Source organism: Dama dama, chromosome 4 (genome assembly GCF_033118175.1).
Source record: "Dama dama isolate Ldn47 chromosome 4, ASM3311817v1, whole genome shotgun sequence".
Classification (NCBI taxonomy): Eukaryota; Metazoa; Chordata; class Mammalia; order Artiodactyla; family Cervidae; genus Dama; species Dama dama.
This window is the reverse complement of record NC_083684.1, coordinates 53392188-53409290: the sequence shown is the minus strand read 5'-3', so window position 1 is coordinate 53409290 and position 17103 is coordinate 53392188. Positions and strand designations below refer to the sequence as shown.

The following is a 17103-nucleotide window of genomic DNA, read 5'->3' as shown; positions in this document are numbered from 1 at the left end:
TCTTGCTTTAGCAACTTGGGCACAGTTTGTTTTTAGCTGCGGCCGCTCTACCCAATTTAAACTTTGTTCTAAGTTAACTTTTGCAGTGACCGGTCATATTTGTTAACGTTCCATGTCTTGATCCTTCAACTTTAGATGGCAGCTGTTTACCGCTATTTTGAAAGACTGTAGTATTACCAATCTACTTTTAAAATAGACAATAACATTTTTTTTTTAATGTCCCAGTAACACAAGTACAAAAGGCAAAGGTTTCCATGCAATATCAATCCTTTAAACAAGCGCAGTCTCCCCTGCAGCCAGTTTTTAAATTTTGTAATTAAATTACTTTTCAGAAATGGCAGAAGTAACTTGTGTGTCCTTTTAAACCATTTTTGCTCTTTATTCCTCTGGTAGTTCCTTCCAAATCTTTAAAGCAAATTCTTCCATTGTTATTTGTTAGTTTATCAACTTTTACACAATGTCTGTAATCTTTTGCTAAAAATAGATGGGGACAGAAGCTTATCATCTCCAGGGTTTCTCTCCTCCCTGTATAATCACAACATTCCTTTTAGCGTCTCTAAAGAAATAATGTTTTGTAAACTTTTGTTTCTTTTTCTTTAAGCATATCTAAATATATTTGTATATTCTATATACATATATAGAATCTGTTGACTCTCCTTTTAATAAAGTTTTCATATTTATTTAAATGCTAATTTTTCAATCCAATCAAGATATACATACGGTTCACAAATCAAATATAAATGAGACTGCCTTATTTTTTCCCTATGATAAAAGTAATATAATCTGTTTAAGAAAAACGGAAAAGGCCAGGGCAGTGTTTTTTGTTTTTGTTTTTGTTTTGTTTTGACAATACTAACTCCCAGACCAGGTATCCAAAAACACCCAGCCCTTGGCAGTGAGATTTTGGAGTCCTAACCACTGGACTGCTAGGTAATTCCCAGGGGCAGTCTTTTAAAAGGCAAAACATTTATACGATCTAGAGAGAAACCAGAGTATTAAGTCTTTTAGATTAAAAGAGATTACAGAGAAATGAGCACCCCCAGCAGTGTGTGAGTCCCATCTTTGTTTGGAAGATACAATTCCAGAAGACCTTGGAACAATGAGAAAAAATGTTCATAGACTGAATATTAGATAGTAGATTGAATTTCTCTTAGTGGGTTGAGAGATAATAGACCTATAGAGGGTCCTTATTCTTTCTTAGGAGATGCATATTCAGGTATTTAATAGTTCATCAAGAGAGAGAGAGAAAGCAAATATGGCAAAATATGGAACAGAGATATCCATTTTAACTATTCTCAGCTTTTCTGTATGGTGACTTTTTTTTCTTTTTAATATATATTTATTTTATTTGGCTGCACTAGGTCTTATTTGTGGCATGTGGGATCTAGTTCCCTGACCAGGGATTGAACCCAGGCCCCCTGCATTGGGAGCGCAGATTCTTAGCCATTGGACCACCAAGGAAGTCCCTATGGTGACATTTTTATGGTGAAATCTAGGGAAGATAAAGACAGACGATTTATCGGCAGAAACTAGCACAACATTGTAAAGCATCTATACTCCAATAAAAATAAATAAATAAAATGCATTGAGACAGAAAAATGTATAAATATAAAAAAATAAAGAAAGTAAGATAAAAGTTTAGAAACTCAGAGATAAAAACATGCACAGTGGCACAACCCTGGAGTCCTCCAAACCAGTCTGCCCCTTGCTTATTGGGTGACCTCAGGTTGATTGCTTCCCTCCTCCAAGCCTCAGTTTCCCCAGCTGAAAAATAGCACCGGCCCCATGGGGTTGTTGGTGAGACTTCTGTGAGATCTTGGAAAGCACTTTCCACATGCCTGGAGGATTTATTGTTCAGTTAACAGTAGCTGTTAGTATTTTGTGAAGAGCTTTTCTTAACGACCATGGTCAGCTCACCTGTGAATAATTATGCATAACATCATAACTGCTCTTGGGGCTCAATAATTGTAGGGCACAGGCTTAGCTGCCCCTGAAGCATATGGGATCTTAGTTTTCTGACCAGAGATGAACCTGCGTCCCCTGCACCGGAAGGCAGATTCTTAACCACTGAACCACTAGGAAAGTCCCTCTTTTGCCTTTTTTTAAATTCGCCAGATGGCTCTGATCTTGCCATTGGTGCAGTTTTGTGTCTTGCTGTATTTCGTTCGTTCCTAGGCACGAATCCCCTTAACCCACATTCCTCCAGTCATGGTTTCAGTGACTGCATGATTCTGACATAAGGAGGTGCAGCCCCAGACTCCAGTCCCATAGCTAGCCTTGAGTGCTAATCGTTGTCACAGCAGTCAAAATGGCAGCTAACACTTGTTGAAGACCAGCCTTGATCTTGTTTAATTTCCCCATCACCATGGGAAGTGAGAGTTACTACAAGTCCGCAGCGTGTTAGCCACAACTTTTGCTACTCAGTGCATTTGGGAATTGAATATGAGGCAAGTCACAAAGAACCATCCTGTGTATTACATATGATCTTTATTGGGGTAGACTTCCCTGATGGTCCAATGGTTGGGAATCTGCTTGCTAATGCAAGGGACACAGGTTAGATCCTGGTCCCAGAGGATTCCACATGCGAAGGGGCAACTAAGCCTGTGCATCACAGCTACTGAACCCACACTCCAGAGCCCACAAGCCATAACTACTGGAGCCCCACGCCTAGACAAGGCAAGGCATGGGGCTCATCCACCACAAGAGAAACTACCACAATAAAAAGCCCGCCCACTGAAACCAGAGAGTGGCCTCTGCTTTCCGCAAACAGAGAAAGCCTGCGTGCAGCAACAAAGACACAGGGCAGCCAAAAATAAATACATAATTACTTAAAATGTTTCCCAAAAAAATCCCTAGCAGGACTGGGGAGTAATCAAACACACTGATAATTCTTCAGTGAAATGCATGTTCATATCATAAATAAAACCTTCCATCAGTTCCAGGCAGGTCTGCCATCAAGTGGGTCTATGAAAGACTTGGTTTTCAGAGCTTTTGGATTTAGGGATTGTGGAGTGTGGTGGTGGTTTAGTCACTCAGTCGTGTCCAACTCTTGCAACCCACCAGGCTCTAACCCACCAGGCTCCTCCGTCCATGGGATTTCCCAGGCAAGAATACAGGAGTGGGTTGCCATTTCCTTCTCCAGGGGATCTTCCCAACCCAGGGATCAAACCCAGGTCTCCTGCATTGCAGGCAGATTCTTTACTGACTGAGCCACCAGGGAAGCCTGGAGAGGACATGAGGACCTTCGCATCCTATTTTCTAGAGAAGAAATCTACGCTGAGAGAGGGAAACCCATTTGCCCAAGTTCACGAAAAAGTTTGAGTTTGGGCTGAGGCTAAACCAGGGCTGGCTGAATCTGCAACTGACAAAGTTTCACCTTTCCCCAGTGCCACCTCCTCTGCAGGCTGTCATCAGCAGTTCCCAAAACCAGTGTCCCTGGCTGGCCCTGTGATGCCCCAGAAATGTCAGTGCTGCCTCCAGGGAATAAGATGATGCACATAAAGAATTTCCCAGGGTGCCTCACACCAAGAAAGCATCGACAAATGTGAACTGTTAATCTGTACTAAGACGCAATTCGACTGTTCCCTTCTTTGACTTAAATAATCATGGTGTTCATTGATAGCATTAATAATTTTTTAAATTGTGAAATATAACACTCATACAGAAAAGTACATGAAATAATATATAACAAAGTATATAACTAGCACCCAGGCCAAGAAGGAGAACATTGCCAGCCCCCTAGATGTTTCTCTGGTTAGTAGCCTTCTCCTTCCCCACAGGGGGAACCAGCATCCTGACTTTTATAATGTTCGTTTCCCTGCTTGGTTTTTTTTTAATATTTAGTATTTGTTTATTTGGCTGCAGTGGGTCTTAGTTGTGGCACACAGGATCTTCAATCTTTGTTGTGGCATGTGGGATCTAGTTCCCCAACCAGGAATTGAACCCAAGCCCCCTCGTGGTTCAGATGGTAAAGAATCTGCCTGCTATGCAGGAGATCTGGGTTCGATCTCTGGGTCAGGAAGATCCCCTGGAGAAGGGAATGGCTACCCATTCCAGTATTCTTGTCTGGAGAATCCCATGGACCGGGAACCTGGCAGGCTATGGTCCATGGGGGTCACAGAGAGTCGGACACAACTGAGTGACTAACACTTTCCCCTGCATTAGGAGCACAGAGTCTTAGCCACTAGAATGCCAGGGAAGTTTCTGCTTGTTTTTTATATATGTATATACAGGCAGGAGGAGAAGGGGACAACAGAGGATGAGATGGTTGGATGGCATCACCGACGCAATGGACACTAGTTTGGGCAAGCGCCAGTGATGGTGATGGACAGGGAAGCCTGGCGTGCTGCAGTCCATGGGGTCGCAAAGAGTCAGACACAACTGAGCGACTGAACTTATATATATATATGATTTTATAGATATATATATGATTTTAGTGTAAATATATATGATTATATATATATGATTTTAGTACCTGTATGTACATTCATAAATAGCATTTATTAATTTAGCCTGTCTGTAAACTTTCTAAAAATCACTGGTGTAAGTATATAATCTATCATCCAGTTTTCAAACCAGGTAATTTTGGAAATGATCGGGGTCACTGATAATATTTACCCTAATTACCCTGGGACACTAGGTGTAAATCAGGACTGCCCCAGGCCACCCCGCCTGTCTGGTTGTCCTGGAACTCACACTCTGGGTGACTTGTGTCTCTGGTAAATTTCACCCCAAATTATGCTTTTGAGGTCCATTTGTGCTGTTGTGTTTACTTATTGTTAACGCTTTATTATTGCTACTTAGTCTCCCATTCTATGACTGCCTTAATTCACTTATACACCCTATGTGGGCATCTGGATCATTTCCAAGTTGGAGCTATGAGGGGCAATTCTGTCGTGAATATTCTAGTATATGTTTACTGGCTTTAGTGTCAAATTGCTGGCTTGTTGGAAAGGCACTTTTCTAACTTCAGTAAAAAAAAATCCCCAACTAGTTTCCAAAGCGGTTGCACCAATTTTTACTCTCATCAGGTGTGTGTGGGAGTTCTCACTGTAAGTAAATTATGGTAACGGTGTATTATTGGTTGGTTGGTTGGTTGTGGTTTTTTTTTTTTTTTTATAAAAGCATATTCTTTAATACACATATGTCCATGACGTTTAAACTAGAATATACCAAAATCCAAAGTAACTTTGCCTCTCATCTCACCCATGCTGTGGTTCAGAAGGCAGTCGGATAACTGAGAAGGTGATGACAGTGAAAATGACAGAGAAATAGAGGAATTCAAAATTGTCTATTACTGTCAGCTATGAAAGATGGTATTTAGCTCAATGCGTATTCACTCCACTAATTTTTAATACTTGTACTTTTTTAAGATCATTTCTTATTTACCTTTGAGACTTTAAATTTTATGCTTCACTTGTATTTTTTTATTCTGGCAACTTTTGATTCCCGTGATGCTCAGTGAGTGAGAGTGTCTTGGCTTCCCCTCCCCCACTTTTCCTTTCCCATCTTGCCAGTAATGCATTTGCCTTCACACCATCAAGGGTGATTACATCTATAGTCTGTTCTGTTACCCTAGTTAAGTCTTACACGCTGTAACTGTAAAGTGTGCAGGGTTTGGGTTTTTTTTCTTGACAGCTTTATTGAAGTAATTTACATACCATAAAATTCAGCCCTGTCGACTGTACGGTTCAGTGATCTAGTGAGTTTTCACAGTCTGGCAGCCAGCACTACAGTGTTAAAGCATTTCTATCACCTCCAAAATATCCATTGTGCCTATTTGTGGTCACTCCTTGTTCCCATGCCAGTCACAGCAACTCCTCATCTTTCCCTATATTTAGATAGGTCTTTTCTGGACATTTCATTTAGACACATCATACAATATGTAGCCTTTTGTATCCAGCACTTTCACTTAGCATGCTGTCTTAGGGTTCATTCTCATTGTATCTTGTACCATTGCTCCATTCCTTCTATTGTTTTGTTTTGTTTTGATTTTTGGCTGCACTGGGTCTTCCTTGCTGTTCGTGGTCTTTCTCTAGTTGCCGTTAAACAGGGGCTCTAGGGTCCTGGGGCTTCAGTGGTTGCAGCAGGAGGTCTCAGTAGTTGACCCACGGCTTGTGGAATCTTCCCCGACTAGGGATCAAACCAGTGTCCCCTGCAGGCAGATTCTTTTATTTTTTTTTTTTTTGCAGGCAGATTCTTAAACACTGCACCACCAGGGGAGTCCTCATTCCTTCTAGTGTTAACAGCATTCCATTGTGTGGATAGACCACATATAGTTTATCCATTCACCAGTTGATAGACACCTGGATTGTTTTCAAATATATAATGCTGCTGTGCACTTTGGCAGTCAAGCCAGTCTTTGTGTGACATACCTTTTCATTTCTCTTGGGTAGATAGCCTAGTAGTAGAATTGCTAGATAGCCTAGCAGTAGAATTGCTGTGTTTCAAACTTCCAGTGGTTAAGACTCCAAGCTTCCAATGCAGGGGGCACAAGTTTGATCCCTGGTTGAGGAACTAGGATCCCATATCCCTTGAAGCCAAAATAAATACATACATATTTTTTTTAAAAAAAAAAGAATTTTTGGATTTCGTGGTAAGTTTATATTTCACTTTTTTTTTTTTTTTTTTTAATGTTCAACTTTTATAGAAACTGTTTTCCAAAGAGGCTTTACCATTTTACATTCCCATCAGCAGTGTATAAAGGTCCCAGGTTCTCCCTGTCTTCACCAATCTTTTGGACAGCAGCCATTCTAGAGGGCATGAGGTGGCATCTCACTGTGATTTTAATTTGCATTTCCTTCATGACTAATGATGTTGAGCATCTTTTCACGTGCTTATTGCTGTGCTAAGTCGATTCAGTCATGCTGACTCTTTGCGTCCTATGGACTGTAGCCAGCCAGGCTCCTCTGTCCACGAGATACTCCAGACAAGAGTACTAGAGTGGGTTGCCATGGCCTCCTCCAGGGGATTTTCCCGACCCAGGGATCGAACCCATGTCTCTTGCATTAGCAGGTGGGTTCTTTACGACTAGTGTCAGCTGGGAAGCCCGCATTTGCTTATTAGTCCTTTGTATTTCTTCTTTGGTGAAATGTCTATTCAAATCTTTTGTCAGTTTTTAAATTGATTTGTCATATTATTGAATTTTAAGTGTTCTTTATATATTCTAGATTCAAGTCTTTTATCAAGTATGTGATATACAAATATTTTCTGCCAATCTGTAGCTTGTCTTTTATTTTCTTAATAATGTCTTTTGAAGTACAAAGGTTTAAAATTTTGATAATGTTTAATTAATCCATTTTTTATTTTATAAATCATACTTTTGGTATATATCCAGGAAATCTTTTCTTTTTAATCTTTATTTATTTGGCTGCATCAGGTCTTAGTTGCAACATGTGGGATCTCTAGTTGTGGCCCACAGGCTTAGTTGCTCTGAGGCATGTGAGATCTTAGTTCCCCGACTAGGGATTGAACTCATGTACCCTGTATTGCAAGGTGGATTCTTAACTTCTGGGCCACCAGGAAAGTCCATGCCACTCGACTTTTGACTGCTGTGTACATCATTTCACCTCTCTGGGCCTCAGTTTCCTCATGTGACAATCAATGGGAATAATACAGAAGCCACAAAAGATCATCCCCAGTCAGTTCCTGGGTTTGAAGTTCTGTCTCTTCTGGCCTACACTGTGCTATAATATTTTTTTTTCCTTTAAATGCACCGCTAGCATTTAAAAATCGGGTGATTTCACATAAAGACAGGGATTTCCAGTCTCTTGACAAACTGGAAGATGTGGCCAAACTAGGCCCACCTTCCTACTGGGCAGTAAGTCAGCCAGAGTGAGCGCTGGCACAGCCTCCACGCGGGGCTCTTCTCTCCGGACTGACAGAGGCTCCACCACTCCCTGCTGGCTTGCACCCTGTCCACCTCACTTAGAGGCAGAACCCCAGGCGGCGCCAGTGGTAAAGAACCTGCCTGCTAATGCAGGAGGCAGAGGAGACGTGGGTTCCATGCCTGGGTCGGGAAGATCCCCTGGAGGAGAGCGTGGCAGCCCACACTGTATTCTTGCCTGGAAAATCCCATGGATGGAGGAAGCTGGCGGGTTACAGTCCATAAGGTCACAAAGTGTTTTGGACGTGACTTAGCACGCATGCAGCACAGGACCAGCTGTTGTCATTGTGAGGCCAGCCAGGGGCGGTGGTGTGAGTGGGGACTCAAATCCATGCCTTGCTCCAGTCACCAGGTCATGCTACCCCAGGCTTGCCTTCACCCAGAAGAGGTGCCTTTAAAAAAAAAAAAAAAAAAATCTACCTAAAGACTCTTACAGGCCAGTGCAGACCCTGATTATCTATAGCTCAGTCTTCCTTCTTGAAGGAGAAGGCATGCCAAATCTTTGTACATGCAAATAATTCTAAAGAGCGAGAAATTTTCAGTCTTGTTTTTTGGGTTTTTTTTTTCATTTGTTTGCTTGTTTGGCTATAATTCCCTGTGCTGTACAATATACCCTTGTTGCTTATATATTTCATTTGTTTTTAATTTTTTATTTATTTGGCTGCATGCATGCATGCTGAGTCGTTCAGTTGTGTCCAGCTCTTGGCAAACCTATGGACTCCAGCCCGCCAGGTTCGTTTATCCATGGGGATTCTCCAGGCAAGAATACTGGAGTGGGTTGCCATGCCCTCTTCCAGGGGATCTTCCCAACCCAGGGATCAAACCTGCCTCTCTACATTGGCAGGTGGGCTCTTTACCACTACCACCACCTGGAAAGCCTTTATTTGCCTTCACCGGGTCCCAGTTGCAGCAGCATGTGAACTCTTAGGTGGGGCATATGGGGTCTAGTTCCTTGACCAGGAATTTAACCCAGGAATTTAACCCCTGCATTGGGAGCTCAGGGTCTTAGCCACCGGACCGCCACAGAAGTCTCAATCTTGTTTCTTGATGATATTTCTGTAACCATTTGTGGGAGGTTAGGAACAACACTGGCAGGACTTCCCTCCCTGACAGTCCAATGATTAGGACTGGGCACTTTCACTGCTGAGGGCTCGGGTTCAATCCCAGGTTGGGGAGCTAAGATCCTGCAAGTAGCACAGTGTGGCCAAAAAATAAAATAAAATAGAGACAACACCAGCACCACCGTTCAAGAGTAAAGTGTTAAAATTGATAAGGGAGAATGTCAGGAAGAGGAAAATCTCTCCAAGGCATGAAACGGAAGCCATTCTGCCTAAAATTGAAAAGATTGACCATACAAGGCGCTAGCAAGTGCAGCTGTCATACACTGTTGATGGGAGTGCACAGTCATGCTGAAAAAAATGATTGGGTGTGTTCTCATAAAGAACATGTGATCCAAGAGTTCCACTCCTACATATTTACTCGTGAGAAATGAAAACATATGTCCAGACAACCACTTGAATGTGAATGTTCATAGAAGCTTTATTCATAACAGCCTCAAGCTGGAAACAATCCAAATGTCCATCACGCTGAGTGAGTAAACAGATTGTGGTTTATCTGTTCAATGGAATACTACTCAGTGATAAACAGGCGTGAACTGGTGATTGATACAGCAATGATGTGACTGAATCACACAACGTTCTGCTGAAGGAAAGAAGACACAGGGGTGCATCCTATGGTTATCACTCAGGGTCCAATCCAGAGACTGAAACCACACAGTAATTTGAAAGGAGGATGTTTAATATACAGATTTATTCATCATAGCAGGGGATTAGAGGTAGAAGGAGTAGCTCCTGAGAAATAAAGAGAATGGTAAAGAATATAAAATGGCAAATACAGGGAGCAGCCTCTACCCCTCACATCTAAAATAGAGAGCTTGAGAACGGTGTCACCTCCCGACTGTCCTTGGCAGTCCCAGAAACCCTCATGCTTTGAGTGGTTTGGGGTTTTTTTAACATCTATTTGTATTTATTTGGCTATGCCAGGTCTTAGCTGTGGCATGCAGGATCTAGTTCCCTGACCAGGGATTGAACCCTGGCTCCCTGCATTGGGAGCACGGAGCCTTAAGCCACTGGACCACCAGGGAAGCCCCCAGACCCTGATGCTTTGGGAGACCACTTGGACATGGTTCCCTAAAGGGCAAAGGAGGCCCTCTGGTGCTCCGGCCGTGGAACTTGCTGGAAATCCACCCTCTGGAACTTGCCAGAAGTCGGTCCTTTAAGGATGCTAGGGAAAACAGTTCACAAGGAAGTGTCTCACCAGAGGCACTCAGCCAAGAAACCAGCTGAGGTGGGTGCCAGGGCAAAGTGCTGGCTGAGGGGTGCTCCTCACTGCCAGGCACTGGAGAAGCCTACACCCTTGTGACTGCGGCAGGAAAAGCTGCCTGCCTTTGGGGAACCGCGTCTGGAAGTTAGAAGCAAAAGTCTTGCCTCCTACAACACCTCTCTGGCTCCTTCTATTGGAAAACTTTAGCATGGCAGCCGGCGAAGGAAGAAGATATAAATGCCTGAACTCCAGTTTCTCAACTTGGAGCTGTGAGGCAGTAAATTGGTAACGGGCACACCATATGATTCCACTTATATGAAACTCTGGAAAAGAAAACTTCTAGTGACAAAAAGCAAATTAGTGGTTGGGGTGGAGGTGGGAAAGGGTAAACATTCTAGAGTAACAGAAATGTCTCACCTCTTGTTTATGAGGATGGTTGTACCATTGCATACAGTTGTTAGAACACAGACTGTACACTTGCAATGTTTGCATTTTATTGGATGTAAATTAGACATCTGTAAATGTGTTCTTTTTAATTTTTAAAAATTTCTGGGAAATAGGACTCTTGGGCAAATATGAATGGAATATATGCACGCGTGCACACACCGCAGAAAGTGAAAGTCGCTCAGTCATGTCCCACTGTTTGCAACCCCATGGACTATACAGTCCATGGAATTCTCCAGGCCAGAATACTGGAGTGGGTAGCCATTCCCTTCTCCAGGGATCTTCCCAAACCAGGGATTGAATCCAGGTCTCCCTCATTTCGGGTGGATTCTTTACCAGCTGAGCTACCAGGGAAGAACGGCAGAAATGTGCCCCAAATCCCACCGCTGAGATTCCCTCGCTTATCCCCGTGCATACACTGTATCTCCATGAAGTGCTGCTGGAGGTAATCCCTGCCTTTGGCTTGGTGGCTTGTTCATGCATTCTCCCTGAGGAGTTCAAGTTCAACATGGGTGCCCTAGGTAGTTGGCAAGAGTTTTGCAAGGGAGATGAGTTGGACATGTGCCCACCCGCCTCTCCCATTTCCCTTCTCCCCAAGGGAGATCCACAAAGGGCATCTCACTAGGTTCAGATTACCAAATCTTCATCCAAAGAGTGAAATCCTATTAGTTCCTGTATGACAATGGGTCTTACTTATTCCTTGAGTCCCAGATATGACTTAAGGATATTTCTCCTTCACTGCTCACATCCAGCCCTTGAGATAGAATAGTTATTCATATGTCACATGTTACAGACAAGAAAACTGAGGCTCAGAGGCCCGCAACATGCCAAAGTGATGGCCTGCCCAAGAAAAGGCAGAACCAGATTTATTTTTTTTTTTTCAGCTGTGCTGAGTCTTTGCTGCTGGTCTGGCTTTTCTCTAGTTGCAACGAGCAGGGGCTACTCTCTAGTTGAGACATTCGGGCTTCTCATTGCAGTGGCTTCTCGTTGCAGAGCATGGGCTTACTTGTTCCAAGGCATCTGGGATCTTCCCTGCTCAGGGACTGAACCCGTGTCTCCTGCCTTGGCAGGTGGATTCTTTACCTTTGAGCCACCAGGGAAGCCCAGAACCAGGATTTGAACCTGGATTATCTGCCTCCATAGTGGGAGCTCCTGACCACCAGGTGTCCTGCTGAGAGCAGCAGCTTAGAGTCCTGGAAACCCTCAGCCACTCCCTGCCCCCAGCACAGCATAGGCTTTACCGATATTGAGTCTTTGACAGTCGAGTCTTTTCTATCCCCATGATTGTATTCTGAAAAAATTCAGGCATACAGAAATGCTCAAATAATTATACAGTGACTCCTAAGGTAGGGAGACAAAGACAATACCTATGTATTTTTTTAGACTGATACTGAAACATTACCATTCACAGCAACTGTTTGTTCAGTATTCCAAATTCATAAAACAAAAGTTAGTGACATGACACTTCAAGTACAAAAATGTATAAATACCACAGCAAGTACAATCATACGTTTATAAATATACAAAGGTTGGGACTTCCCTGGTGGTTCAGCAGTTAAAACCCTGCAGTCCTGCTGCAGGGGGCAAGGGTTTGATCCCTAGTGGGGGAACTAAAGATCTTGCATGCTGCATGGCCTAGCCAAAAAAAATTCATAAATAATAAATAAGCAATGGTTGCACCTAAGTTATCCCAATATATTATTAGCTGATTATATTATTATCAAATTATCAATTTATTATCAAATCATAAAAGTAATTTCAAAATCAATGGAAGTATACTTGCTAAATTAATAAAGATAAAATTAACAAAGGTAAGGAAGAAAATTAGCCAAGTAAAAATGACGCTATAGGGCTTCCCAGTGGCGTGGTGGTAAAGAATCCGCCTGCCAATGTAGGAGACACAGATTCGATTCCTGATCCGGGAAGATTCCACATGCCTCCAGACAACTAAGCCCGTACGTCACACCTATGGAGCCTGTGCTGTAGAGCCTGGGAGCTGCAACTACTGAAACCCCCGAGCCCTAGAGCATTCTGCAACTAGAGAAAAGCCCGAGCAGCAATGAAGACCCAGCACAGCCAAAAATAAGAATAATAAATAAAATTACTTTCAAAACGCTATATAAAATGAAGATAGTTTAGAATCATGAGCTGTGAAAATGAAATGATACGATTTGACCTTCATCAAGAGTAACTACTCGGAAAAGTGTGCAGCTAGCCGGAGAGACCATGTGATGATACGATTTGACCTTCATCAAGAGTAACTACTCGGAAAAGTGTGCAGCTAGCCGGAGAGACCATGTGGAGATGAGGAACTGCTTGGGGAATTCCCAGCCAGAGAGTCCCCTGGTCCAGCACTCAGCAGAGGCGTGACAAACTTTCAGAAGATGACCGAGTGTCATGCTCTGCCTGAGGACCACGGCACAAGAGCCCCTGAGAACTACATGACTGAGCCCAGTTAGTCCCCAGGACCATCAAAAATAATCATAAAATAATGCTTATTATACCATGGCAATGGTTTTACCACTGAGTCATAGGGGTATTTTTGTGCAAAATTTTCCAGTCACTCTAAAAAGGCCCTACACGATTCAAGGAACCGCTGAGGGAAGAGAGAAGCTACCTCTTAATAGTTTCAGGGGTTCTTGAATTTAAAAATAATCCTTTCGTGGTCACTTTCAGCAGCACATATATACTAAAATTGGAACGATACAGAGAAGACTAGCATGCCCCCTGGGCAAGGATGACTCATGTATTTGTGAAGCAGCCTCCCTGCGTGCAATGCAGGAGACCCAGGTTCCATCCCTGAGTGGGGAATATCACCTACAGAAGGGAATGGCAACCCAGTCCAATATTCTTGCCTGGAGAATTCCATGGACAGAGGAGCCTGGCGGGCTACACAGTTCATGGGGTAGCAAAAAGTCAGACGTGACTGAGCAACTGACACTTTCACTTTTTAAAATCATCATCATCATCCTCATCCTACTTTTTGTTTGAGAACTTTTCGGAGAGCCTTGTGGATATCTTTTGGTTCCTTTCCATGGACTACCATCTCTGTTTTTATTGTTATTATTGTTTCCAGTAAACCTGTTCTAGAAAGTGTACAAACTGTACAGCCTGATGAATTTTCACAAATGAACCCACATGTAACCCGACTTTAGATCAAGAAACAGGAAGGGAAAAAACACAACTTTCAAATGAGTACCTCTGCCCAGATGGGACTTTTTTTAAAACTTATTTTATTGAAATATAATTGATTTAAGAAAAAAATAAAAGCAAAAAAAGAGAGAATATAGTTGATTTATGATGTTGGGTTAATTTCTGCTATATAGCAAAGTGGTTCAGTTATATATACATACACCTTCTTTTTCATATTCCTTTCCATTATGGCTTATCCCAGGATATTGAACATAGTTTTCTGTGCTACACATTAGAATCTTGGTGTGTTTTTTTTTAATATTTTTAAAAATTTATGTATTATTTATTTGGCTGCACTGGGTCTTAGTTGCAGCATGTGGGATCTAGTTCCCTGACCAGGAATCAAACTCAGGTCCCCTGCATTGGGAGCACAGAGACAGTCAATGGACTGCCAGGGAAATCCCAGGATCTTGTTTATCCATTCTATTTATAATAGTTTGCATCTGCTAATCCCAAACTCTCAGTCCCGCCTTCCCTCATTCCCCTCCCCCTTGGCAACCACAGTCTGTTCTCTATGTCTGTTTCTGTTTTATAGATAAGTTCACTTGTGTTATATTTTAGATTCCACATATAAGTGATATTACATGGTATTTGTCTCTTACTTCACTTAGTATAATAATCTCTAGGTCTACCTATGTTTCTGCAAATGACATTGTTTCATTCTTTTTTATGACTGAGTAGTATTCTATTATATATATGCACCACATCGTTATCCATTCCAAATGGAACTTTTAATCCTGCCTGGGATTCTCTTGGCCATCCTCTGTGAGTAGTACCTGTCCCCTGAAATACAAGTCACTGACCATCATTACGTTTAGCAAGTGCTGCAAAAGAGACCACTCAAAATGCAGTGACTTAAAACAATACCCATTCCTTTATTATTCTGATGGCTCTGGGACTGACTGGGCTCAGCTAAGCAATTCTCAGGGGCTCTTGTGCAGGTCCCATCAGGCAGTGATTGGGGCTGGGTCATCTGAGGGCTCATTAATTTCCCTGTCTAGCACCTGGATTGTCGTTGTTGTTCAGTTGCTAAGTCGTGTCCAACTCTTTTTCAACCCCAGTAGCCCACCAGGCTTCTCTGTCCATGGAATTCTCCAGGCAAGAAAACTGGAGTGGGTTGCCATTCCCTCCTCCAGGGGAACATCCTTACCCAGGGATCGAACCTGGGTCTCTTGCATTGGCAGGTGGATTCTTTACCACTGAGCCACCAGCACCTCAGATGGGAAGACCCAAACAGCTGAGGCTCCCCAAGCATATATATATCTCTTCCTGTGGTCTCTCCACTGTGATGGCTTCAGGACAGCCAGACCCACCCGGTGACTCAGACCGTGGTATGCTGGAACTGGTTCACACCAGATCCTGGGAACGCATTGTGGATAGTGCTTTCCAACTCCAAAGTTCAGAGACATCATGTTGGTAGCTTGCCATCAGCCACGGACAGTATATTCATACCACAGAAATCAGCAAATGCTACAATCCCTAAATCCAAAAGCTCTGAAAACCATGTCTTTCACAGATCCCCCACCCGGGGATCGAACCTGCCCACCCTGACTGGAAGGCGAAGTCTCAACCACAGGACGCCCAGGGAAGTCCAAGAGCCTGTTGTTGAACATTTAGGAGCACACCACTGGACTCACGGCTCCCCAGGCATGCACCCCCAGACAACACAACCTCCACAACCCCTTAACGACATCACTTCTGTGATGCTCTGAAAAGGTGAAGCAGTCCCAAAGACCTGCCCATGTCAAGGGGAAGGCTGTGAATGGAGAATGGTCAAGTCCTGGAAAAGAGCACATCAGATTGGATACGTTGTTATAGGCACTTGGGGAAGATGTCCCTGGAAACTAAATACCAGTATCATCCCCTAGTCACTGTGACAACCAATACGATTATCCTCCCCGCCAAACACACACAGACACACACACACACATCCCAACACCCTGGCAGCAGGCAGTGACCTGCCATTCTGACCCAGCCAGTAGCTGGCGTTCAGCTGGGTTGGACATGGTGGCTACAAGGCACCTCATGGTCCTCAGGAGAGCATCACAGATAAGCATTTTAAATACCCAGGGCTCATACAGTACATCACTTGAAAGTCCTTGCTCCCCAGTGAAGTCTGGCTGCCCTCGTGGTGTGAGGGGACCACTCTCAGTTCCAGAAATCCCCCACTCACCAGCAATTGGCACATTCCTAAGGAGAACTGACCCAGGGAACTAGGCTCTGGTGAGTTTCATGTCTATGCTGGGCAAGCTGGTAGACTCACTTGTAAACTGCAGCTAATTATTAATGCAACTAATAACCACCTGGGGGCAAAATACACCCTGGTCTCTAAAGCCTGTCTCCACAACTTCAGTTCTCTGTTGTGGGGGCAAAACGGAGTCAGGCTTTGTGCAATGTCCACAGGCCGCTTGCCTGGTACAGGCTTAATTCTTTACAAGACCTTAATCAATTTATTTCAAAATAGTAACAGCTGACATGAATCGAGCACTTACTGGCACTAGATGATATAACAAGCATTAGATCATTGAAGGCTCTTAACCCAGGGCAACCTCCAAGAATCGTTTTGGCCATTAAAACACAATGATGGAATTCAGTGCAATGATGCAGCTTAAATGCTCAGCACAGTGGTTTAGGAAGGGCCCAATAAATGTCACCAGATGGAAATATCATAGCTAAATGGTTGCTCATCATCTTTTTATGGTGTGTAATAATAATAGCAACTAACATAATTTAGTGTCTAATATATTAATATCACTTTTATTTACGAGATACCGGAGGTTATTTCTTGAGTGCTTTACCAATATTAATTCATTTCATTCTCACAACAACCCTATGGAGGAAGTATGGTTAACACCCTCATTTTCAGAAGAAGAAAGTGAGGCACACAAAAAGATGAAGAGATTTGCCCTTGAGCCAAGAGGCTTAGCTGGGACTCAACCCAGGCTGGCTGGACTCAGGAATCAGCATTTCATCACTAAGCTGTTTTGCCAAGGTGTTTTGTTTTGTTTTAAATAAAGGTGTTTCATTTTGTTATGACTCAGTTTCCTCATCTGTGAAGTGGGTTTCTGATGTGACAGTCCGTTCATTCAGTCACTTAATATCTCTTTATTGAACACTTATTATGTGTCACACACTGGTGTGGACACTGGTGTGCAGTGTGCAAAATCAGCAGCAATTCTGCCCTCATAGTGATTGTTACAATGTGGCTAGGGGAATAGACAATACAGAAGATTGACTTGATTAAGTAAATTATATCAATA

General features: G+C 43.0%; 1 protein-coding gene and 1 non-coding gene across 9 annotated transcripts in view; both read left to right on the top strand.

Moving 5' to 3' along the window:
* Nucleotides 1–17103, top strand: part of LOC133054334 (F-box only protein 17) — a 30731-nt gene that overhangs the window by 640 nt on the left and 12988 nt on the right. For 2 of the 8 annotated variants that reach the window (XM_061139247.1, XM_061139248.1), the window contains exon 1: nt 6761–7014. The exons of 3 other annotated variants lie outside the window; for them this stretch is intronic. In XM_061139247.1, coding sequence (XP_060995230.1) covers nt 6996–7014 — 19 coding nt within the window. In that variant the 5' untranslated portion in view covers nt 6761–6995. Of the gene's footprint in view, nt 1–6760; nt 7015–17103 lie in introns of those variants that run through there. 3 more of the 8 variants (XM_061139246.1, XM_061139243.1, XM_061139245.1) reach the window with 3 other exon arrangements.
* LOC133055298 (U6 spliceosomal RNA) lies at nt 13314–13423 on the top strand. Its single transcript, XR_009692596.1, has one exon. It is a non-coding gene; the product is annotated as a U6 spliceosomal RNA (small nuclear RNA).